Genomic DNA, 26471 nt, shown 5'->3' on the forward strand with positions numbered 1-26471 from the left:
CCTCACAAATGTCCTCTGTATCTTACACAGCCGGCGTCCCAAATGGTACCATATTCCCTATAGCTCTATGGGCCCTGGTCAAAAGTAGTGCACTATATTGGGAATAGTGTGCCATTTAGGAGTCCACTCGCACAGAAGTCAAAACTCTGCTTCTGTGATATTTCACACCAACCCTTCGTCATTAAGCTGTCTTTACAGTGACATGTTGTTCACGTCATTTAAAGTGTGGTCCTTTGATTTCCCCAAAGGCAGAACAGAACAGAAATCTGCCATTCATTATTGCAGAAATCCAACCTAGGTGTCACGTTCCTGACCTGTTTTCTCTTGTTTTATATGTCTTTATTGGTCAGGGCGTGAGTGTTGGGTGGGCAGTCTATGTTTTCTATTTCTATGTGGGGTTTTGTGTTCGGCCTGGTATGATTCTCAATTAGAGACAGGTGTGTATCGTTTGTCTCTGATTGAGAGTCATACTAAGGCAGCCAGGGTTTCACTGGTGTTTTGTGGGTGTTTGTTTCCTGTGTTAGCTTTTGGGCCACACAGGACGGTTTTCAGGTTAGTCACGTTTGTTGTTTTGTTAATTTGTAGTGTTTGTTGGTTTGCCATTAAAATCATGAATACCTCCTACTCCGCATCTTGGTCCGATCCATGCTCCTCCTTGTCTGAGGAGGAGAACGACATTGACAACCTTTACACTAGGGTTAAATAAAAGGAGGAACCCAGCGGGCAAAGCTGGCTGAATGACATCAATCCACGTCAAGGAGAGACGAGTGTTCGACTTTCTTTTTTAATTTGAATTGATGTCATTACAACCAGTTACTATACCCTGATGAAGACAGATTGGCTGCCTAAACGATGGTATTAAAGCATCTGAGCTCACGGAGTGTGGTAAATCTGGTTGAATGTCATTGCAACCCATTTATAGGTTGAAATCGGGTTGTAATGATGTTGATGCAACCAGTTTTGCCCACTGGGGAAGATGGCTAGGTGACAATATTGCAACCGTAAATTTCATTCACCACCCTCATTGTGGAAGGATGTACTTTTCATTACTACGATTCATTCGTTTTCACTATAACTGTGACATTGGACCAAGATCGATTTACACATATTGCCCTCCTTTTTAGTCTCCTCAGAATTGGGCATTTTGCTTCGGTTCCCTTTGCCCCAAACACTGCTGCTCATTGTAAATTGCTTCCTGCATTGAACCGTTATTGAAGCTCTCCTCCTCCTCCATAGCCTGCCACACACACACACACACACACAGAGGATTATCATATTAAACTCCTATTTCCTTCTGCCACCCTGGTAGTTTACCTCATGTGGAGCCTCACACTCCTGTTAACTCACACAGCTCCTTCCCAACTCTCTATAATTCAATACATTTCTCAGAATTTTATATACAGTGCATTTAGAAAGTATTCAGACCCCTTCCCCTTTTGTTAACGCTCATCAATCCACACACAATACCCCATAATGACAAAGCAAAAACAGGGTTTCAGTAATTTTTGCAAATGTGTTAAAAATAAAACAACAGAAATACCTTATTTACATTATATTCAGACCCTTTGCTATGAGACTTGACATTGAGCTCAGGTGCATCCTGTTTCCATTGATCATCCTTGAGATGTTTCTACAACTTTGTTGGAGTATACCTGTGGTAAATTAAATTGATTGGACATGATTTGGAAAGGCACACACCTGTCTATTGAAGGTTCTACAGTTGACAGTGCATGTCAGAGAAAAAAACAAACCATGAGATCGAAGGAATTGTCCGTAGAGCTTAGAGACAAAATTGTGTCGAGGCACAGATCTGAGGAAGGGAACCAAAACATTTCTGCAGCATTGAAGGTCCCCAAGAACAATTGGCCTCCACCATTCTTAAACGGAAGAAGTTTGGGACCACCAAGACTCTTCCTAGAGCTGGCCGCCCGTCCAAACAGCAATCGGGGGAGAAGGGCCTTGGTCAGGGAGGTGACCAAGAACCCCATGGTCACTCTGACAGAGCTCCAGAGTTCCTCTGTGGAGATGGGAGAACCTTCCAGAAGGACAACAATCTCTGCAGCACTCCACCAATCAGGCATTTATGGTAGAGTGGCCAGGCAGAAGCCACTCCTCAGTAAAAGGCACATGACAGCCCGCTTGGAGTTTGCCAAAAGGCACCTAAAGACTCTCAGACCATGAGAAACAAGATTCTCTGGTCTGATGAAACCAAGATTGAACTCTATGGCTTGAATGCCAAGTGTCACTTCTGGAGGAAACCTGGTACCATCCCTACGGTGAAGCATGATAGAGGTAGCATCATGCTGTGGGGATGTTTTTCAGCGGCAGGGACTGGGAGACTAGTGAGGATCAAAGGAAAGATGAACGGAGCAAAGTACAGAGAGATCCATGATGAAGTCCTGAGCGCTTTGGAGCAGGTTTTCAGACTGGGGCGAAGGTTCACCTTCCAACAGGACAACGACCCTAAGCGCACAGCAAAGACAACACAGGGGTGGCTTTGGGACAAGTCTCTGAATGTCCTTGAGTGGCCCAGCCAGAGCCCGGACTTGAACCCGATCGAACATCTCGGAAGAGACCTGAAAATAGCTGTGCAGTAACGCTCCCAATCCAACCTGACAGAGAGGATCCGCAAAGAAGAATGTGAGAAACTCCCAAAATACAGGTGTGCCAAGCTTGTGGCGTCATACCCAAGAAGACTTAAGGGTGTAATCGCTGGCAAAGGTGCTTCAACAATGTACTGAGTAAAGGTTCTGAATAGTTATGTTATGTTATGTTATGTTAAATAAAATAAAAATAAAAAAAAATAGTTATGTAAATGTCATATTTCAGTTTCATGGGGTATTGTGTGTAGATTGATGAGGGGTAAAAAAAAACTATTTAATGCATATTAGAATAAGGCTGCAACATAACAAAATGTGGAAAAAGTCAAGGGTTCTGAATACTTTCGGAATGCACTGTATTTTGGAAAACATTATTGCTTTCCTGTTCATTGAGAAATCATAGATTTGTATTATTTGAATTTCCATCTTCATCTTGTTTTTTTAGCAGGTCAGGATGACTGTGTGGTTTCTGAAATAAACAGATCTTCTCCTCACTCAAACATCAGCAAGACTAAATCTGCTTCCATGTGCAGATTGTGTTTCTCTACTGTTGAAGGAGAAACATCTGAAAGGTACAGCAGGGATTCCGTCCCATTGCGGGACTTTAATCTTTAATCAAAAGCATAAAATAATAACATTTCAATCGAAGGATAAAAATGACCGTCTCTTCCAAGTTCCTGGATCCCAAAGAGATTCCTATTTATGAATATCTGCGTCTTTCTCTCCATTAAATAAGTCATTAATTTTGGGCCTGAGAAAGGTGCTGTATAAGCTAAAACCCTATCTTAAATTATCTCTCTCTCTCAGAAAGACTCAAAATAAAGACTTTTACAATGAATAAGTGTAAACTGATATAATATAACGTATTTATAATATTATGTGGAAATGCAAAATGCTCTCACGCAACTGTAATGGACTTTGTTATATTATGTAAAATGCTAAATATTATTTCTCTGATTGTTGAAGTGTGTTTTATTTGTCAGCTTAAAAGCATTCCGATCTGCAATTTGGAATCCATTAATAACATTAGCTCTATCATTATAGATAGCCTGACATTCTCAACTGATTTCACCTGACTATACAATAGAGCAATGTTATACTATTATGCATTTTCTTGATTCTATCACAATGATTACATCAGCCCCCATCCGGCAAATCTGAGGCGCATTCAGCAGGACCCAACATTTTGGAACGTTCAGATAGAAATAGTGGATAGTGGTAGAACAAATATGCCTCTCTGACATATAGAATATAAAATCATGTCAGTTCCATTGGTGGCATTTCAATTCGTGGGCGCATGTTGTAATATGGTTGTAATCGTTTTTTAAATAATTTTTTATTAAATAATTAAAGAACACTTTAGTTTGGTCAATATTTTGTCTTGTATATATGTCTTGAACTGCATTGTTGGTTAAGGGCTTGTAAGTAAGCATTTCACGGTAAATACAATTTGATTTGAAATTTGATTTGATTATGTCCTGAAGCATTGTAAATAAAATCAAGCACTCATAATACAGGAAATGTGTGTGCATACCAGAGTTACCGTCTTCCAATACATTTTTCCTTATAACAACAGTTATTTATCATAATTAGTAACATATCTCTGAGGAATTGGATGCTGCTGCTGGTTGTCTCTCCAATCAATGACACACAACACGTTGGTGATGAATAGCCCTTATGCCAGAGGACAACGCTGAGCGTTCAACATATGCTCATCATTGCTCATACAGGTCACGCACACACCCATAACCATATGATATAATGACAGATTATTCATCATCATCCACTTTGATTAAAATGAATCACGCTTCTCGGATTTAATGGTCGTTCCACAAACCTGGGTTGCATAAAAGACACTGGTGTAACTATAATGCAACTATAATTGTCACAACTAACATATTTCAATGTAATGGTCTTTTCCATTAGACTGCACAGCCCTGGAAAAAAACATGAATCCTTTGCTGACCCTTGCCACATTCTAATGTAGCTGATAAATCTAAGGTGATCAGTACAGTGCAAGTATTCACCCCTCTTGGTGTTTTTCCTATTTTGTTGCATTACAACCTGTAATTTAAATCGATTTTTATTTGGATTTCATGTAATGGACAAACACAAAATAGTCAAAATTGGTGAAGTGAAAAAAATAACTTGTTAATTAAAAATTAAAAACGGAAAAGTGGTGCGTGCATATGTATTCAACCCCTTTGCTATGAAGTTCCCTAAATAAGATCTGGTGCAACCAATTACCTTCAGAAGTCACATAATTAGTTAAATAAAGTCCACCTGTGTGCAATCTAAGTGTCACATGATCTGTCACATGATCTCAGTATATACACACACACCTGTTTTGAAAGGCCCCAGAATCTGTCTGCAACACCACTAAGCAAGGGGCACCACCAAGCATGCAGAACTATGAAAACCAAGGAGCTCTCCAAACAGGTCAGGCACAAAGTTGTGGAGAAGTACAGATCAGAGTTGGGTTATAAAAAATATCAGAAACTTTTAACATCCCACGGAGCACCATTAAATCCATTATTAAAAAATTGAAAGAATATGGCATCACTACAAACCTGCCAAGAGAGGACCGCACACCAAAACCACGGACCAGGCAAGGAGGCTATTAATCAGAGAGGCAACAAAGAGACCAAAGATAACCCTGAAGGAGCTGCAAAGCTCCACAGCGGAAATTGGAGTATCTGTCCATAGGACCACTTTAAGCCGTACACTCCATAGAGCTGGGCTTTACGGAAGAGTGGCCAGAAAAAAGCCATTGCTTAAAGAAAAAAATAAGCAACCACGTTTGGCATGTCTGGCAAAAGGCATGTGGGAGACTCCCCAAACATATGGAAGAAGGTACTCTGGTCAGATGAAACAAAAATTTAGCTTTTTGGCCATCAAGGAAAACTCTATGTCTGGCGCAAACCCAACACCTCTCATCACCACGGAGAACACCATCCCCACAGTGAAGCATGGTGGTGGCAGCATCATGCTGTGGGGATGTTTTTCATCGGCAGGGACTGGGAAACTGGTCAGAATTGAAGGAATGATAGATGGCGCTAAATACAGGGAAATTCTTGAGGGAAACCTATTTCAGTCTTCCAGAGATTTGAGACTGGGACGGAGGTTCACTTTCCAGCAGGACAATTACCCTAAGCATACTGCTAAAGCAACACTTGAGTGGTTTAAGGGGAAACATTTAAATGTCTTGGAATGGTCTGGTCAAAGCCCAGACCTCAATACAATTGAGAATCTGTGGTATGACTTAAATATTCCTGTATACCAGCGGAACCCATCCAACTTGAAGGAGCTGGAGCAGTTTTACTTCGAAGAATGGGCAAACATCCCAGTGGCTAGATGTGCCAAGCTTATAGAGACATACCCCAAGAGACTTGTAGCTGTAAGTGCTGCAAAAGGTGGCTCTACAAAGTATAGTTATGCACGTTCAAGTTCTGTTTTCTTTGGTCTTATTTCTTGTTTGTTTCACGAAAAAAAATATTTTGTATCTTCAAAGTGGTAGGCATGTTGTGTAAATCAAATGATACAAACCCCCAAAAATATATTTTAATTACAGGTTGTAAGGCAACAAAATAGGAAAAATGCCAAGGGGGGTGAATACTTTCGCAAGCCACTGTATTATTACCATATAACTTTTTCCTACTCTCACAAAGTCAGATATTCTACTAAAGTAATATCCCATGAAGATACATATTACTATATTATTGTAGTATTATTATATATTAAACATATTTATTTGAATGATGTGTGATATCCTCTCTCACTACTTTGTCCTCTAACTCCCATTACCCAGCATGCACCATTCTGTAAATGCTCTTCAGTCCCTGCCGCACCCATGGACAGGAAATGGTCTGGTAGAAAGACATGTTTCTGATACGTCTGTACAACCCTAGCTCCTAGGTGAGATTGATGTTGTTAGGAAGGAGGAGGTCTGTCTCAATAAATCACCAGAGTTTAGTTAACGTCTATAAATCTGCCCGGAGACCAGCCATTAAACACACTGCTGCAGATGGTGGGAGACAGAGACTGTCACTACAACTCAGAATCAACATGTTCTCGCCACTCAAATCCTTCCCCTTCACTCCCATCTACAGCAAGTCTCCATTCCAGTCTTCCCCTTGTGTTCTATTCTCCCAATTCTCTTCCTCTATAGCACTTTGCCACTCTTTAAAAAGGCCCACTCCTTAATTCTGAGGAAACAATAAAACAGCAGCCCACCACTTGGTTTCTCATACAGCAACTCTTCTCTCCATTCCAGTCCCCCCTATTTCCCTTCTCTAATGCCCTGCCCTATCCTCCCTCTTCCTTTCCGTACCTCCTTATCTGCCATCCTTTCGTTTCCTTGGCATCATGTCTAAAGTCTCAATCCACATAGTGGTGTTTCATATGGATGAGAGGACGTTTTGCTGACAAATGGCGGGCTTTTGTAAGCTCATTACACTGCCCTCGTGGGAAAAGCTCTGTTAACAGAGAAAGTCAACTTTGTTTTACAGGTCACAGAGACGACAAACTTTGTTTTATAGATCTCCTTGGTAGGGTAAGGTCCTTTGAAGGGTAAGGTGGTCGCTCTTGGGATGTTTAGTGAGCAGAAAGGACGAGATCAGCAGAGATCAGGGCATAGGCTCAGCAGAGTTTGGTGCTGATGAGGCAGGAATGGACAGACGGGTGAGGAGGAGGGGATGAGGAGGAGGAAGGGTGAGGCCAAGTCTGGGTCTGAGGGGTAAGTTCAGCCTGCCAGGGATCATCAGTACTGTAGCATTTACTGTGGACAGACACAACCCAATGCACCAACCCTTCATAGTGTGTCTCAATAGCACAATACTGTTCATAGATTGAGATAGAAAAACTAAATAGTTCTCTAACTTGTGGCATACTAAGTGCAGTTAGTCTGTTCTTTCTTTCATTTTAGATCTGACTGATTTATAGGCCATGTTATCAATTATCTGTAGTGGCTGGATTTTGAATTTATACTAAGCCTACTGAATTAGCAGCAATGAGCAGCACCAGGAAACCAAACTAAAGCTACCTGCCTTAATGGTCCACTCTTCAATTCTCCAAGCATTAGGCTGTAAACACACTGCTGCCAATTTCCACGTTACTGCTTTGTGTTGAAGCAGATCACATACATTCCAAAAAGTCTACTATACTCAATATTTTGAAACAACAATTTTCTTCCAGGATAATAGTTGTAATAAGTCAGCACGCAAAAGCACTATATGTTTATTTCTTTATTTAATTAGGCAAGTCAGTTAAGATCAAATTCTTATTTACGAAGACAGCCTAGAAACAGTGGGTTAACTGCCTTGTTCGGGGGCAGAATGACAGATTTTTACCTTGTCAGCTCGGGGATTCGATATAGCAACCTTCCGGTTACTGGCCCAACGCTCTAACTACTAGGCTACCTGCCGCCCCAAAATACCATAGGAATGACATAGTAAGCAGAGGGAAGTCCCCCGACGCTTCACTCAGAGTGCTACGGTAGGCGCTAGCTATGTGGAGGAAGCCTCAGGTAAGCTAATACGTTCTGGAACCAAAACGTTCCATGGTTATCAAAGTATTGGGTTTCAACAAAGCAGATGAGGTAAGCTCTAGAGACCTTGAGTTTTACAATCTCAGCTAATCTCTAAAACAAACGTGGCCCATGCACCACTTTCCCCCAATGGTGTTTGGCATCTCAGGGGCCAATAGGTTGATATTAATGAACGTCACAATAGGCCACTATGGCGTAAACTGGTCATGGCGGCTTCAGACGGAACATGGATCTGTGTTGTCAGTGGATTTTAAACTGAGTGGTGTTTGGAGGTTTTGTTAGGTATGTTAGCAATGGATTTAGGTCACCTGGCGCAGGATGGGGCATCAAAGTCAGTGGTGCTGCATTATGTGACCAATCAAAAGGACATTCCACTCAATCTGCTCACTGATTGGCTCCTGAGAGAGAACCAGGTGAAGCGTGCCATGTAACATTTTCTAACCTCTGTTACACTGGTATGTAATCACTCACCCTTTACACCACACACACACACACACACACACACACACACACACACACACACACACACACACACACACACACACACACACACACACACACACACACACACACACACACACACACACCAAGGCCTGTAAACCTACCTTAAAAGACATGGTAGCCATCATATTAACTAGTAAACAAAAGACAGATGATCAACAGATCTGTCAGATAACATCATGGACCCCGTCAAGTCAATACCAATCCTCATTACAGCGCCACTCTAGGGACCTAATTGACCTGTAAGGGCATTACTTTTGACATAGATTAATTTGTGGAATTCTCAGGGGGCCACGTTACAGGGGTAGAGCCCCCATTGGTGTCTCCTCTGGATCTGTGTCCTGTTACAGAGAGTTATAGCTATGGAGTGCAAGAACAGATTGATTATCTCCTATCCCACCTGAGCCCTTGGAGAGGCCGGATGGTCGCAAACACCGTAGATCAGTGAAGGCTGCTGAGGGGAGGATGGCTTATAATAATGGCTGGAACGGAGCAAATGGAATGGCATCAAAAGACGTGGTCTCCATGCCATTATTATGAGCCGTCCTCCCCTCAGCAACCTCCACTGCCATAGATAGCTGCAGCATCCCATTGTCTGTGTATGGTTGTCTTATCTGCATTGACTCACATGAGGAGGTCATTTACAGCAGAATCAGGGCTTATGCGCGGTCCCACAAATGCAAGCACAAATGTACACACACATCCACACGCATGCACTCTATCACAGACACACAAACACTGTAATCTCAGCATGGTTTTACACTGATAGTTCAGAGCTGGCCAGCTGAAGTACGTGTCGTTGACTGATGTGGTGTGGCAGTAGATCAAATGGGATAAGTTTACCCTACACAATGTAAAGTGCTTTGAGCATATGGGAAAATCACTATATTTATCATAACTATTGTTATTAATACTTAAGTCTGTGTACTGCCTTCTCCATGAGTGAGTTTACAAAAATCCCTTATCCTGTGATTTCAGTACATTATATGTATTCTACACTATATGTAGCTCCAACACCTGCTTGCAATTCAGTATTGCGTGTTTACATTGCGACTGTAGCTTACAAACTTGTCTTTAATTAAATAAACACATTACATGTTTGGTTGTAGCTGGGTCATTCATGAATTGCAGTGGTATATGGGCATGGCATTTTGGAAAAAACTTCACTTTTCAAAATGTTTTGTTTATTTAAATGTATTCTAAATCAACTAATATAGCAGCTTAATCATGTTTTATATTTTTTACCATTATGATTACATTGTGCCACCAGTAGGAGTTGTAACACCAATGACGGTAACAGCAATGACACATTTGAGGTAATTGAGGATTTTCTTAAATACTAGCCACATATGCTCAAATCTAAGGTTATTAACCCTTATATTATTTACTGATGAAGTGATATGATTCATAATTTTACTCAACATGCAATTTTCCTTCATTTAAATTGAGTAACACCAATTACACTTTTTGTCTGACTGACTCTTCCATAATATTTTTTGTTAACCTTTCTTTAGGCAGGGAGAGTCCCAATGAGACCAATGTTTATTTTTCGAGGGAGTACTGCATTCAGACCCCCCAAAAAATACACAGAATTACATTACAAGGAGCAGAAGAAAAATAATAATAATAAAAAATCTAATAAAAACACAAATCATTAAAAAAACACATTCCTTAGTGAAGAGATCCTCTAACAATCTGAATTGCCTGAAAGGCACCAATGCGTAACAACTGTAGGGTATTCTGTAGATTGTTCCATAAATCAATATATCAAACACATAACCTAGAGGAATATTTAGGCTAAAATGTTAGGTGCTGATGTATGGCTTACAAAGACACAGCATTTCCTAGACATTAGCCTGCTGATCAGGCAGTTTGCATCAATGTACAGTACCAGTCCAAAGTTTGGACACACCTACTTATTCTGTCACACCCTGATCTGTTTCACCCGTCTTTGTGCTCGTTTCCACTCTCCTCCAGGTGTCACCCATCTTCCGCATTATCCCCAGTGTATTTATACCTGTGTTCTATGTTTGTCTTTTGCAAGTTTGTTTTGTTTTGTGAAACCTACCAGCGTTTGTCCCCTTGCTCCTGTCTGTTCTTGTTTTCTAGTCTTTCCTGGTTTTGACCTTTCTGCCTGCCTGCCGTTCTATACCTTGCCACACCTCTCTGGATTATTGAACCCTGCCTGCCCTGACCCTGAGACTGCCTGCCGTTCTGTCCCTGTTGCACCCTTTCTGGATTACTGACCTCTGCCTGCCCTTGACCTGTTGTTTGCCTGCCCATGTACTAGAAATAAAAACTTTTGTTACTTCGACACTGTCTGCATCTGGGTCATACCTGAAACCTGATAGTACGAACTGGCCATGACTGACCCAACAGACTCAGACTCACACCAGCTCCACAATACTGTCTCCCTGCAAGGAGAAACAATTGGAAGACACAAGGAGTTACTTCAAGGACTTATAAAGGGACTCCATACCCTGACAGAATGCCATAACAAGGCATTCCATACTTTGCTGGAGAAATTCCGCGGATTCCCCACTGGGCAGCGGATCACATCCGTAATTTCCCAGCCTACACCTCAGTGTCCCGAGAACCCCGCTTACCTCCTCCGAAGCGCTATGCTGGAGATTCCAGATCCTGCCGAGCTTCTCTCCGAGTGCTCCCTCATTTTCGAGCTGCAGCCTTCTTCGTTCCCCTTGGACCGCTCGAGGATAGCGTACATCATAACGCTGATGTCCGGCGGTGTGGGAGCAGCAATCTGCCGTCTGCCTCAGTCTGGAGGAGTTTGTGGAGGAAGTTCGGAAGGTGTTTGATTCGCCGTTGTCCGGTAGAGAGGCTGCTCGTAAGCTGCTCCAGCTACGTCAAGACTACCGTAGTGTGGCAGAATACGCAGTGGATTTTCGCACGTTGGCGGCTGAGAGTGGCTGGAACCCAGAAGCAATCGACATGTTCCAGCATGGAATATCGGAGGAAGTAAAGGACAAGTGTCACGTTCCTGACCTATTTATGTTAGTTTGTTATGTGTGTTAGTTGGTCAGGACGTGAGGTTGGGTGGGCATTCTATGTTTTCTGTTTCTGTGTTGGTTTTGGGTTGCCTGGTATGGCTCTTAATTAGAGGCAGGTGTTTGGCGTTCCTCTAATTAAGAGTCATATTTAGGTAGGCGTTGTCACAGTGTTCGTTGTGGGTGATTGTCTTCCGTGTCTGTGTAATTGTTTGCACCATACGGGACTGTTACGGTTTGTTCGGTTTGTGTAGTCTAATTGTCCTATTCGTGCGTTCTTCTTGTTTTATGTAAGTTCGTCGTATAGGTCTGTCTACACCGTTTGTTGTTTTGTTAGTTTAGTTAAGTTCGTGTTTTGTTAAATAAATTATGTGTTCAAACTCCACTGCGCCTTGGTTCGATCAATACTCCTCCTTTTCGGGCGAAGAGGAGGAGGACCGCCGTTACAACAAGTTTTCAGCCCAGGAACTACCGACGGATCTCGACTTGCTCATCGCCTTGACCATTCGAATCGATGGGCGACTACGAGAACGAAGGAAGGAGAGGAGATTCGACTTCACTCGCTCGTCCAAGGATTCCACATCGCCTCCGAGGCATTCCGGAAGTCCCCGACGACTCTGTTGCCAAGAGAACACGAGGCTACCCGAGTTTCCACGAGAGTCTCCGAAGACTGACGATTCACCTCTTCCCAAGCCTATGCAAATAGGCAGAGCTAGGCTGTCTCCAGCTGAATGGCTAGACAGGCTTCACACTAAGAGTTGCCTGTATTGCGGGACTACGGGTCATTTCCTCACCACCTGTCCACTAAAAGACCAGGCTCACAGGTAGGAGCGAGTACTCTGGTGGGTCATACGGATAACTTTCCTCTCCCTTTACTCGCATCCCTTTTCTTGCCATGTTGCTGTGGGGGAACCAATCGAAATCTCTCCGGGTACTCATCGACTCTGGGGCTGTTGAGAGCTTTATGGACGCTACCCTGGCTTCCGCAATGGATATCCCCACTCAGCCTCTCTCTATTCCCATGGACGTTAGAGCACTGGACGTGAACTCTATAGGCCGGGTCACCCACAATACCACCCCCATCAACCTACATGTGTCAGGGAACCACAGCGAGACGATCCAGTCCCTTCTGCATCAGATGACCTAGCTACCACAATCCCCAGACCTCAACCCAATTGAGATGGTTTGGGATGAGTTGGACCGCAGAGTGATGGAAAAACAACCAACAAGTGCTCAGTGGGAAATCCTTCAAGACTGTTGAAAGAGCATTCCAGGTGACTACCTCATGAAGCTGGTTGAAAGACTGCCAAGACTGTCATCAAGGCAAAGGGTGGCTACTTTAAAGAATATAAATATATTTTGATTGATTTAATATTTTTGTGGTTACTACATGATTCCATATGTGTTATTTCATAATTTTGATGTCTACACTATTATTCTACAATGTAGAAAATAGTGAAAATAAAGAAAACCCTTGAATGAGTAGATGTGTCCAAACTTTTGACTGGTACTGTAGTTCAAGCATCTATCCAGCTCATCAGGCAAAACTGTGTTGAGTTAACATTGTTTTCACCATACCTTATCGACGTAAACATGTATCAATGTGGCTTTTTGATTGAATTTGCAACATTTAAAAGTCTTACATGAACAAAGGTTTAATCACAGGCATGTATCATTATCATTAACATTATCATCTAGAAATGTAGTAGTGATAATTATAAAATGAGAATATTTGTAAATAATCTGCCCACATTTCCAACTATCCAAATAGTTCTTACAACCTTTCCATTTCTCCCTTCCTCCCTTTCCCTTTCTCCCGCTCCCCTAAATCAGTCATTGGTGTATTGATTGAGCCATGCCAGGCTGAGGTCCAAGAGCGCCTTGATAGCCAGCGTTTTGCAGCGATGAGTAAGCTATCTATCCCACAGTACAGCACAAAGCTGTGGTTAAGTGGTGAGCCTGTGCTCAGTTCACAAAGTAACATCAGCTGTTGAGCAACTTGAGGAGACTAAATTACTTTGTGTTACGTTGGATTGTAAACTGTCATGGTCAAAACATATTGATTCAGTGGTTGTGAAGATGGTCTGCTTTTTTGACACCACACTCCACAAAGCAAATCCTGCAGGCTCTAGTTTGATCTTATCTTGATTATTTTCCAGTCATATGGTCAAGTGCTGCAAAGAAGTACCTAGTTAAGCTGCAGCTGGCCCAGAATAGAGCGGCACATCTTGCTCTTCACTGTAATCAGAGGGCTAATATGAATACTATGCATGCCAGTTTATCTTGGCTATGAGTTGAGGAGAGACTGACTGCATCACTTATTTTTATAAGAAACATTAAATGTGTTGAAAAATCCAAATTGTTTGCATAGTCGCTTACACACAGCACTGACACACACCTCCAGACATGCCACCAGGGGTCTTTTCAGTCCCCAAATCCAGAACAAATTCAAGAAAACACAGTATTGTATAGAGCCATGATTGCATGGAACTCCGTTCCATCTCATATTGCTCAAATGAACAGCAAACCTGGTTTCAAAAAACAGATAAGCAACATCTCACGGCACAACGCCTCTCCCCTATTTGACCTAGATACTCTATGCATTGATACTGTAGGTAGGCGTTTAAAATGTACGTAGTACTGTCCTTGAGCTGTTCTTGTCTATTAATGTTCTGTATTATGTCATGTTTCATGTTTTGTGTGGACCCCAGGAAGAGTAGCTGCTGCTATCGCAACAGCTAATGGGGATCCTAATAAAATACCAAATATCAAAGCTCTCACATCATGCTCAGAGAGAAGATCACACATCACAGTGCAGAGTAGGACACAGACAGACATACCTCTGCTGCAGCCCTGGTACATCCTGTCACAATACCATCATAAGTAAGCTTTGTACATCTGATCTCATCTGATCTGATCCACCATCATACAATCTATCATCTAAGATCTCAGAATACCCCCTTAATGATTCATTAATTCCAAAGAAAAATAATATAGAAGTGGATCGGCATGCATTTAGTCTATAACTGAAAATCAAAGAGTTTATGCTGATACTGCTAATATAAAAGTGATATGGACTTCAAAATACCAAGTTGTAATCTGCTATTGACTTTTCTCTGATTGTTACAATGAGATGATATTGATTAGATCAGAAGCTTAGGTCAGGATTCATTAGATCAGTGGTTACTCGGGTTAGCCGAAAAACATAGCATAGCATATATTGCATTTGTTTAGTTGGTGTCTACGGTGTAACTACGTAGGATCTGTTAAATTAGAGGGCTGCTGCTCTTACGATTTAGTTTATTAGGATCCCCATCAGCTACTGCACACGCAGAAGTTACTCTCCCTAGGTTCCACATAAAACGTACAAGTACATGACAAAGTACAAAACATTATAGACAAGAACAAAATATTACATTAAATGATAAATAAAATAAAAATAAGAGATATATATAAAAGACACCAAGTGGCCCTTGTCACGAAACTACACCTATCCTTAGTGCATTCTGAAAGTATTCAGACCCCTTGACTTTTTCCACATTTTGTTACATACCAGCATTATTCTAAAATAGTTTAAATGTAAAAAAAATCCTCAGCAATCTACACACAATTCCCCATTATGACAAAGCGGAAACAGGTTTAGATTTTTTTTGAAAATGTATTAAAAATAAAAAACAGAAATACCATATTTCCATAAGTATTCAGATCCTTTGCTATGAGAATCAAAATTGAGCTCAGGTGCATCCTGTTTCCATTGATCATCCTTGAGATGTTTCTATAACTTGATTGGAGTCCATCTGTGGTAAATTCAATTGATTGGACGTGATTTGGAAAGGCACACACCTGCCTATATAAGGTCTCACAGTTGACAGTGCATGTCAGAGCAAAAACCAAGCCATGAGGTCGAAGGAATTGTCCATAGAGCTCTGAGACAGGAATCTGTCGAGGCACAGATCTGGGGAAGGGTACCAAAACATTTCTGCAGCATTGAAGATCCACAAGAACACAGCGGCCTCCATCATTCTTAAATGGAAGACGTTTGGAACCACCAAGACTCTTCCTGGAGCTGGCCGCCCGGCAAAACTGAGCAATCGGGGGAGAAAGGCCTTGGTCAGGGAGATGACCCATGGCCACTCTGACAGAGTTCCTCTATGGAGTTGGGAGAACCTTAAAGAAGGACAACCATCTCTGCAGTACTCCACCAATCAGGTCTTTGTGGTAGAGTGACCAGATGGAAGCCACTCCTCAGTAAAAGGCACATAACAGCCCGCTTGGAGTTTGCCAAAAGACATAAAGGAATCTCAGACAATGAGAAATAACATTCTCAGGTCTGATGAAACCAAGATTGAACTCTTTGGCCTGAATGCCAGGCGTTATTCCGGAGGAAACCAGGCACCATCCCTATGGTGAAGCATGGTGGTGACAGCCTCATGCTGTGGGGATGGTTTTCAGTGGCAGGGACTGGGAGAGTAGTCAGAATTGAGGGAAAGATGAACGGAGAAAAGTACAGAAAGATTCTTTAAGAAAACCTGTTCCAGAGCACTCGGGACCTCAGACTGGGGTGAAGGTTCACCTTCCAACAGGACAACGACCCTAAGCACACAGCCAAGACAATGCAGGAGTGGCTTCGGGACAAGTCTCTGAATGTCCTTGAGTGGCTCAGCCAGAGCCCAGACTTGAACTGGATTGAACATCTCTGAAAAGACCTGAAAATAGCTGTTCAGCATCGCTCCCCATCCAACCTGACAGAGCTTGAGAGGATCTGCAGAGAAGAATGGGAGAAACTCCTCAAATACAGGCGTGCCAAGCTTGTAGCGTCATACCCAAGAGACTCAAGGCTGTAATCATTGCCAAAGGTGCAAGGGGTCTGAAAACGTTCTGAATGCACTGTATCTCACTCACGTTTGAAGTTCAGAACAAGAACAAGTAGGTTATGTAGAAATAATGACAGTCAAATTGAAAATATTTAAAGGGAAATTTAAAAATAAATCTGCTTCACATTCATCATCTCCAGCACCACCCCAACATCAACATATGTGAAAATGGCACGTTTCTATGTTTTGTGGTAAAAAAGATAAGTGTTTCCAATGACATCCTCAACCAATTAGTAGACAATTAGCAGGCAATGCCAACTCATAATTGGTTAAAAATAACACAACGCACACCGATGATGTCATTCGAAACACTTATCTTCCTGTATCTTTTTTATTACAAAACATAAAAATGCGCCATGTTCACATGTTGATGTTGAAGTGGTGCTGGAGATTACGAAAATTGTGAAAGTTCCCTTTAAACAAAAATAATAAAGATTTATATCAGCCGAATCGAGGTGTAGATTAAAGCACACATTCCAGTGTTCAAACTTGTAACATGGCTGCATTTAACAGGGATTTCTACTAATGCGACCGACTATGGCAATGTCCACGATAGGAGGAGCCTATTCTGGATTTGACCACTCTAATGCATTTAAACCTCTGACACATCCTAAACAAAAGCAATGATAAGCTATGTGTTTGTCGGTCACTGTGGGTTACCGCTGATCTGATTTCAATCCTGGCCTTAGATGCCCTGTGCGGATGATGAGAAGGGAGAACAGAGAGAAAAGAGAGAGAGAGAGAGAGAGAGAGAGAGAGAGAGAGAGAGAGAGAGAGAGAGAGAGAGAGAGAGAGAGAGAGAGAGAGAGAGAGAGAGAGAGAGAGAAAATAGAGAGAGAGAGAGAGAGAGAAAATAGAGAGAGAGAGAGAGAGAGAAAATAGAGAGAGAGAGAGAGAGAGAGAGAGAGAGAGAGAGAGAGAGACTGAGGGAGAGAGACTTAGGGAGAGAGACTGAGAGACTGAGACATGAAAGACAGGCAGAGGAGACAAGGAAGATAAAATAACAACAGAAATGAGAAAAGAAGATGCGTTTGATAGGCAGGGAGGAAGAAGAGTGGCCTGGTGAACCAGCCTGATCACTTAGATGAACGAGTCTGGTGAACAGCTATCAGGCTGGTTCCATGAGGCTAGAAGATAAGTGGATGGTTCAATAAGTTACACTGACCCTCTTCCGCAGGTTGTAGGTGAGCAGCAGGTTCCGTGAGAAGTGGTTAGAGAAGGCCGTGTAGAACTCCAGAACCTTCTGCAGGGCGTCTCGTTTGATGACGTGGAGGTCACAGTAGGTCAGGGCACGCACGTTGGCACACGCCTGGGCTAGGGTCACCTCCTTCCAGAACACATCCCCAAACACGTCCCCCTTACCTGCAGACAGAGAGAGAGAGAGAGAGAGAGAGAGAGAGAGAGAGAGAGAGAGAGAGAGAGAGAGAGAGAGAGAGAGAGAGAGAGAGAGAGAGAACGAACCGATTAAGATATAACTTCTTAAATGGAACAGATTTTCCATCTGAGATTTATTTATGAATTACTTTTTTTAATACTTTAGAAAGATTTCCGAAATATTTATTTTACCTGCAGAGAGTGAGAGAAAGCAGCTAAAATGCCCGGTTTACAACTGAGTATTTACCCGTTTACTTCTGAGACATAACAATAGTTACTTTATTCCAGAGTGACTATGCCGGAGATGTGAAGACGAACGTTTGCTCCCATAGTTAATGCCTAGGCTTTGGCTCAGCAGGATAACAAAGTGTTTTGGTTCAAACCCTGTCAGTCACAGCAACGAAGCCTGTTTGAACCCATTAATCTTACTGGCTGAAATATAAAACTTGTTGATGTGAATCATATCAATGTTCAGTGAATTGACAAAGCATTCACAGACACTAGATACATTTGTTCTGATCATTGGGTCTGGCTTCTGAGAGGATCCTATTTGTGATTCTGTAAAATTGCATTTAAAATGGGTGAGCTCATTAAAAAGAGAAGACATTTCACAACAATACCTAACTGTACAGCTGTCTATGAACTGACAATAATTGAAATTATTAAACTACAATATTCAAAAGGGTTTTGATATATTTGTTGAATGATTGAGAGTGAATGGGAAAATGTTTGATGCTGTCACTGCAAAATATAACAAGATGATTCATTATATTACCTAATTCCTACTTGGAACTCACAAGATTTCATACAATTGCACAAGACATGCATTCATTTACACATCCACACGCGCATGTACCAGGCCTTGGTTCAAATACTATTTCAGATATTTCAATTACTTTTCAACAATACATTTGAAAACAAGTATTCAGCTAACCTTTATTTGAAAAAACAAATAGTTGAATTTTGGAATGTATTTGGAAACACTCAAATACACAAAAAAAGTATTTAAAAAACAAAATACGCAAATACACATATATTTGAACCTAGTTCTGGCGCGCACACACACGTCTTCTCGTAATCAAACTGTCACGTTCTGACCTTAGTTTCTTTTTATGTCTTTGTGTTAGGTTGGTCAGGGCGTGAGTTTGGGTGGGCAGTCTATGTTCTGTTTTCTATGTTGTTGTATTTCTATGTCTGGCCTGATATGGTTCTCAATCAGAGGCAGCTGTCGATCGTTGTCTCTGATTGAGAGTCATATTTAGGTAGCCTGTTTTCCCACTATGGGTTGTGGGTGTTTATTTTCTGTCTAGTGTCTGTTCACCTTACATAACTGTTTTTTCTTATCGTTGTTATTTTGTGTAGTGTTCAGTTTGAAATCAAAATAGGACGAACACTTACCACGCTGCATTTTGGTCCTCCTCTCCTTCCACCAACGAGAATCGTTACAGAAACACCCACCAACACCGGACCAAGCAGCGTGGTAAACGGGAGCCGTGCAATCTGGACTCATGGACATGGGAGGAGATGCTAGACGGCAAGGGGCCCTGGGCACAGGCTGGGGTATATCGCCGCCCCAAGGAAGAACTGGAGGCAGTGAAAGCTGAGCGGCGGCGATATGAGGAGGTAGCACGGCAGCGCGACAGGCACGAGAGGCAGCCTCCCCCAAAAAATTGTGGGGGGGACGGGGAGTGTGGCAGAGTCAGGTTGGAGACCTGAGCCCACTCCTCGTGCTTATCGTAAGCAGCTCGTTACTGGTCAGGCACCGTGTTATGCGGTTAAGTGCACGGTGTCGCCAGTACGCGCTCATAGCCCGGTGCGCTATAGGCCAGCCCCCCCGCAAGTGTCATGCGAGTGTGGGCATCCAGTCAGGGCGTATTGTGCCGGCTCAGCGTGTCTGGTCTCCGGTACGCCGTTTCGGCCCAGGGTATCCTGCGCCGGCTCTGCATGCTGTGTCTCCGGGGCGCTGGGAGGGTGCAGTGCGCCCTATGCCTGCGCTCCGCTCGTGCCGGGCGAATGTGTGCATTGAGCCTAAGGGAGAGGTGTGAGTGGTATGCACCAGATCTCCAGTGCTCACCCACAGCCCGGTTCAACCTGTGCCTGCACTCTGGAGGGTCCGGGCTAAAGTGGTCATCCAGCCCGGAGGAGTGGTGCCAAGGCTGCGCACCAGAGCTCCAGTGCTCCCCCACAGCCCGGTCCTTCCGATGCCTCCTCCAAGCACCAGGCCTCCTGTAGGTCTCCCCAGCCTGGTGGGTCCTGTGGCAGCCCCACGCATATTTAGGTTGCCTGTTTTCCCACTATTTGTTGTGGGTGTTTATTTTCTGTCTAGTGTCTGTTCACCTTACATAACTGTTTCGTTTTTTCTTATCGTTGTTATTTTGTGTAGTGTTCAGTTTGAAATTAAAATATGACGAACACTTACCACGCTGCATTTTGGTCCTCCTCTCCTTCCACCAACGAGAATCGATACACAAACACATAAAAATATTCTATATTCATTTGGGAAGAGAAACAGGAAATCTCTCCCATCAGTCACTTAGCTAATCACCATACTGCAAAGAAATCCCAATAGAAGTTAATTGACTGAAAAACAGTCATTATGGTGTAGCGGATAATCTATGGTGATAGAATTATTTGTTGTTTGAGAAACACCAAGTCAGGATCATCTCCTACTCTCCAGAGAAGCTCTGAATAGCACAGCACAAAGTAAGAACGTAGCACAGTAACGCTCAGCACAGTACAGCACCGCTCAGATCAACACAACACAGCCCAATACAGTATAACACAAGCTAGAACAGAACAGAACAGCACAACACAGAACACCAACCTTCTAGATTTTAGTTGTTCTACTCATCTAGACTACCAATCTCTCTCTCTCTCACACACACACACACACACACACACACACACACACACACACACACACACACACACACACACACACACACACACACACACACACACACACACACACACACACACACACACACACAGTGTATGCATCCAGAAATGAGAGCTGTTTATATCAGTCTCTTTGTAATTAAAGCTGACATTTACATTTGTCATTTATCAGATACTCTTATCCAGAGCGACTTACAGTTAGTGCATTTATCATAGGATAGCTTGGTGAGACAACCACATATCACTGTCATAGTAAGTAAATGTTTCCTCAAGAAAGCAGCTTTTACGGTACAGTTATTGAAAATCTGCCAACATCCATCAAATACACGGCCAACTTCCATCAAATACATGGCCAGCTGTTTATATCAGTCTGATCCTAATTAAAGTTGACATCTGCCTCAGCTTTACGGTACGTTGTTGAAAAGCTGGCAACATCCATCAAATACACGGCCAACATCCATCAAATACACGGCCAACAATGGCCAACATCCATCAAATACACGGCCAACATTGAATTACAGAGCGTACCTGGGTGTGTGTATGGCCCCATACAAAACAGTATGATGGTAGTTTTAACCAACTCAGTGGCCTTGTGTCTAGAGTGTCTACCCTGAGATCGGAAGATTGGGAGCTCGATTCCCAGCCGAGTTATACTAAAGACAGTAAAAATGGGACCTGATGCGTCTCTGCTTGGCACTCAGAATTAATGAGATAGATTGGGGTAGACTAGCGTCCAGGGGGTGTACTTGTACATCAAGCTGCCTCACGCTACAGAAACAGGAGATCCTGCTCCTATGAGCTGTCCTGGATGCTACAGAAACAGGAGATCCTGCTCCTATGAGCTGTTCTGGATGCTACAGAAACAGGAGATCCTGCTCCTATGAGCTGTCCCGGATGCTACAGAAACAGGAGATCCTGTTCCTATGAGCTGTCCTGGATGCTACAGAAACAGGAGATCCTGCTCCTATGAGCTGTCCTGGATGCTACAGAAACAGGAGATCCTGCTCCTATGAGCTGTCCTGGATGCTACAGAAACAGGAGATCCTGCTCCTATGAGCTGTCCTGGATGCTACAGAAACAGGAGATCCTGCTCCTATGAGCTGTTCTGGATGCTACAGAAACAGGAGATCCTGCTCCTATGAGCTGTCCTGGATGCTACAGAAACAGGAGATCCTGCTCCTATGAGCTGTTCTGGATGCTACAGAAACAGGAGATCCTGCTCCTATGAGCTGTCCTGGATGCTACAGAAACAGGAGATCCTGCTCCTATGAGTTGTTCTGGCTCGCACAGCCAAGGCTCATTACTTACTTATAGTTTGTCGTTGCTGGTAGTCAGTCCTAACAATGTAAATGCACACTCAAATTTTGGAACTAACAAATCTAACATATCATTTGTGATGGGTTTGGAGTTGATGTTGTTGTCAGCATAATCAGATTGGATTGAATAAAAAAACAAGGCTTTCATGTCTTCCAGCCTAAATCAAACCAAGGCAGTGATAGAGAGGCAAAAATGGAACCGCAAAACAGCTAGAGTCAATTCTAGTAAAACATTGTTCTCCGCAGCTGTGGAAATGTGAATCAACTGCATGGTCATTCAAAAAAGATCTTGTGAAACATCACAGCAAAGTAGAAAAATATATGGAAAATAGAAATCCAATATGGATGGTTTTAAGAAATAGATGGGAGGGGTTGAATGGAGCTGAAGGTTGGGACTAACAACAACTAGTAACAAGATAACTCATGTAAAACATACTGTGTCCGTAAAATGTATATAGGTTCAGAACTTTTGTGAAAGAGCAAAGTTTGAAAGATATTGCAAATAGAAATCAAACCGGAATGACATCAGAAATAGATGGAAGAGGTTGAGGGTAGAGGAAGGACAGGAGTTAAAACAAACAAAATATAACTATTGTAAAATAGACTGTGTCCATAAAATGTATATAGTATGTATAAGCTGGAAGTAGAAGACTAAGCGTTGTTGTTATATATATATATGCAAAAAAATATATGGGGGATTGGAATTGATGCAAACAATTACATTGATGGAAGCTACAATCTATCTGCAACATTAAAGCTGATCTACCCCCTTCTGACGAACCAAGAGAGAATGAGGTGACCAACTAGAGTTAATTAGTTAATAGAATGATCACGGTGCTACGTAGGCCTACATTCAGCAGCTGCTGCAGCAATGATTCTGTATAGCAGCTGCCATTAGTTTAATGAGACTGTGATTTACAGCAGTAGCTAATTCATCACCCAGGGTTCAATCAACATGAACTAACCAGGTCAGCAACGCCATGGAAAATAACCTCAGCTACTGTTTGTTAGTAGGCCCAGGGAGATGGTGTTGCATTTTTACTGTTTACCATGTTTTATTATGTTGGTGTGTATGTTTGCCTGGCAATGTTGGCTGTTTGCCCAGCAACAGTCTAACGGTCTGTATATGCACTCAAACACATCCACCGGCACATACACACACACACACACACACACACCATGGAGAACAACCAAAACATAATACGAGAAATAACAAAGAATCCATCACTTAGATCAATAACAAGGTGTGATTTACAGCCACTCAACATTTAACTGTGTAGCCTTCACCCTCAACTCCCACATTAACACCCTGGAAATGTCTCTACAGGGACTGTCGTTGGGATTCGACTACAGCTCCTTTCACACACGGTACGGATGAACACCACGGTACCGATGAACACCACGGTACCGATGTGCACCGGCTCAACTCAAGCACTGGTCCATGGACAGCAGCTCACTCAAAATAGCCGCAAACCATCCTATACAATAGACAGCAACAAAGCACCCAAGATGGCCACCACCTACATCGTCATACTGTATAATACACAACTACTCACCCCAGATGGCCACCATGTAATCCTACATCGTCATATTGTATAATACACAACCACTCACCCAAGATGGCCACCATGTAATCCTACATCGTCATACTGTATAATAGACAACTACTCACCCAAGATGGCCACCATGTAATCCTACATCATCATACTGTATAATAGACAACTACTCACCCAAGATGGCCACCACCTCATCATCTTGGATGACCTCCAGGGATCCTGACACCACGAAACAGAGGCTGTCCACGCTCTCCCCGGCATGGTAGATGAGGTCGCCAGGGGCACAGTGGATAGTCTGGAACTCCATGGCCAGGGCACGCAGGCACCCGTCACTGGCCAACCTGAACGCAGGGTGTTCTTTGAAGACTTTCCTGTTCAGGTGGACGCAGATATCTGCCCTCATGTCCTTAGGACATATCTGCAATACCTGGTGGGATGGGGAGAGGAGAGGGAGAGAGGGATAAGAGTTAAATAGTCTAATTGTATCACCTTCTAAACTCATGGTCTTTGGTGAACCAGTAGTTTCTGACTGGCAGCCATGATAGCGTTTAGATATATTACTTTAAAATCTTTATTGTGAAATATTCTAAGGGTGTCGCAACAAGGCAACCAACCAAAAAACAGATTGCTAATGCTTCTAATAATAGCAACAATATGAAATCTTAGCTAGACTTTTAATCTTGTATTGAGTGATAATGCACTTCAAATGTAAAAAAGATTCTTACCAAGATAAATGATTTTTACCACATTGACAGATCACTTGTCTTATTTTAACCTAAAAAAGACTTGATACAAGGTGGAATAAGATAAAACACTATTAAAATGATCGTACTCCACTTCTATCAAGCCAATGCGGTAAGATCATTTATGTTGATAAGAAAAAAGTAATTTTAAGAGCATTATAACTCAATACAAGATTTTTAAAAATCGAGCTAAGATTATATTTTTTGCAGTGCATCAACAACAACCACCATCATCATACAGTAATGGTGCACATTGGGCAAAAGTACAAGTTAGAGGGGCACAGAAAATACAACAGTACATCAATGTTAAAATCTTGTTATTTTAATCTTCTTTTTCTGTCTTAAAAAAGAGGAAGTATAAGTGTATAGACTAACACCAACAATGTGTTAAGCTTAGTGGTATGGGTTACAGTTAGTTAAGTATGTGAACAGAGCATACTAAGAATCACCCAGAACTACCACTCAAACCAGCCTCCTCTCTACAGGCCTGGCTGGGATACTGTTGTTGTCACAGCAACAGCCACAGTTAAACACCTGGGAGGCTTAGGTGAGTCCATGTGTGATAGCAGAGAATCCTTAAAGGATTTTACCCTCCTTCGCTCATCCATTCTCTCTACGCTGTGGGAGAAATGTGCCTGGAAGCTTACATAGTGTTGCTTTCTACTGTCACTGAGGCAATCCCAAAGCATACAGCATAGGAATGTGCCTAAAACCTGTACTGAACTGCACATGCTCACCCCAGCTATCAGGCAGCCCCAAAAGGACAACACACTGTATTTTACATTTTTATTTAACTAGGCAAGTCAGTTAAGAACAAATTCTTATTTACAATGACGGCCTACCCCGGCCAAACCTGGATGACGCTGGGTCAAATGTTTCAGTTATTAGACACATTTCTTACATTGATTTCCTCACTGTTTTTTCTGTAAACTGCTCATAATTGGTTTAAAACCATGTCACATTCAGGCATTTAATTAATTGGAAACAAATTACACATTGGTTCAAAATACCACCAGTTTGCTAATCAGCCCATAACAGGGTCACAAAGTCACTTGTCATAAACTAACACCAGCTGTCATGACTAATTATCAGTTAATATGACAGTTACAGAGCATTATCCATTAACTCAACACCAACACTCAACACCCTCCCCCACACTCCCACCCCAAGTGGACTGGTCAAGCACATAGACACACAGAGGCACAATCACCACAATACAACGGGGCCAGCTAGCTGCGGAAGCTACCATGCAGGAGAACCAACCAACCAACGCGGGTGGGGGGGACAGCATGCAAGCCAAGGTAATGAATGTCAGGCTTACAGTTTGAGATACCTTTTCAGTATCTATGCCCCGGGACATGGACCAGGTGGAGGCGATGTAATCCATGACCCTCTCGCTCAGCCCCTTGGGCACCTGGTAGAGCTTGAGGAAGTCACGGACGCTGTTCAGCATCTCGTGGTAACGGTTGGTGTTGGCGTACATCTGCTGGAAGATGGTGGTGACGTTACCGAAGATGGTGGCGTAAAGAAGGGCTGTGAAAAAAGAAAAAGAAAGACGAGGAGGGAGAAACATTGAGAACATTTAGAGAAGATTACCTAGCAAACCAAAATAGGTTGTGTGAGAGTTCCCAGAACATTCGTTAGGTCACGGCAAATGTTCTCATAACACAAAAACTGTCCATTTTGTATAAAACATTCACCTGACCACAGTAGAATTCCACATGACAGTTGAGTCACGGTATTCCCGTTTTATGCACGCTGGACATGCTTTGGTAGTACCCAATTTGATAACAACCATCAGGTCATAATGGCCTGGTACTTATGGCTCTATTGTCCCTCTAACCACTCTAACATCAAAGAAAATGCCATTGAAAATCACATCAAACACATATCCAAACAGTAGGCCTATCCTACTTTTAAAACTCACCTCACTGTGACCAATCTGAAGAAAGAAGTTCAACAGCAGGTTGAAACAGTATAAACCATGGTTGTTGTGGATGTTTCAACGCCTAACACAACAAAAAGGACAGTGCTTTCTAATGTGATGATTCATTCAAAA

General features: G+C 42.5%; 1 protein-coding gene across 7 annotated transcripts in view; it reads right to left on the reverse strand.

The window, feature by feature from the left end:
• LOC129836504 (potassium voltage-gated channel subfamily H member 1-like) overlaps positions 1 to 26471 on the reverse strand; it is a 97094-nt gene that overhangs the window by 21644 nt on the left and 48979 nt on the right. For 4 of the 7 annotated variants that reach the window (XM_055902787.1, XM_055902786.1, XM_055902784.1 and 1 more), the window contains 3 exons: positions 25734 to 25945; positions 23844 to 24096; positions 17691 to 17887 (listed from right to left, as the gene is read on the reverse strand). In XM_055902787.1, the coding sequence (XP_055758762.1) occupies positions 17691 to 17887; positions 23844 to 24096; positions 25734 to 25945 (662 nt within the window). The remainder of the gene's footprint in view (positions 1 to 17690; positions 17888 to 23843; positions 24097 to 25733; positions 25946 to 26471) is intronic. The other 3 variants (XM_055902788.1, XM_055902785.1, XM_055902783.1) reach the window with 1 other exon arrangement.

The sequence above is a fragment of the Salvelinus fontinalis genome, chromosome 37, assembly GCF_029448725.1.
Source record: "Salvelinus fontinalis isolate EN_2023a chromosome 37, ASM2944872v1, whole genome shotgun sequence".
Lineage (NCBI taxonomy): Eukaryota > Metazoa > Chordata > Actinopteri > Salmoniformes > Salmonidae > Salvelinus > Salvelinus fontinalis.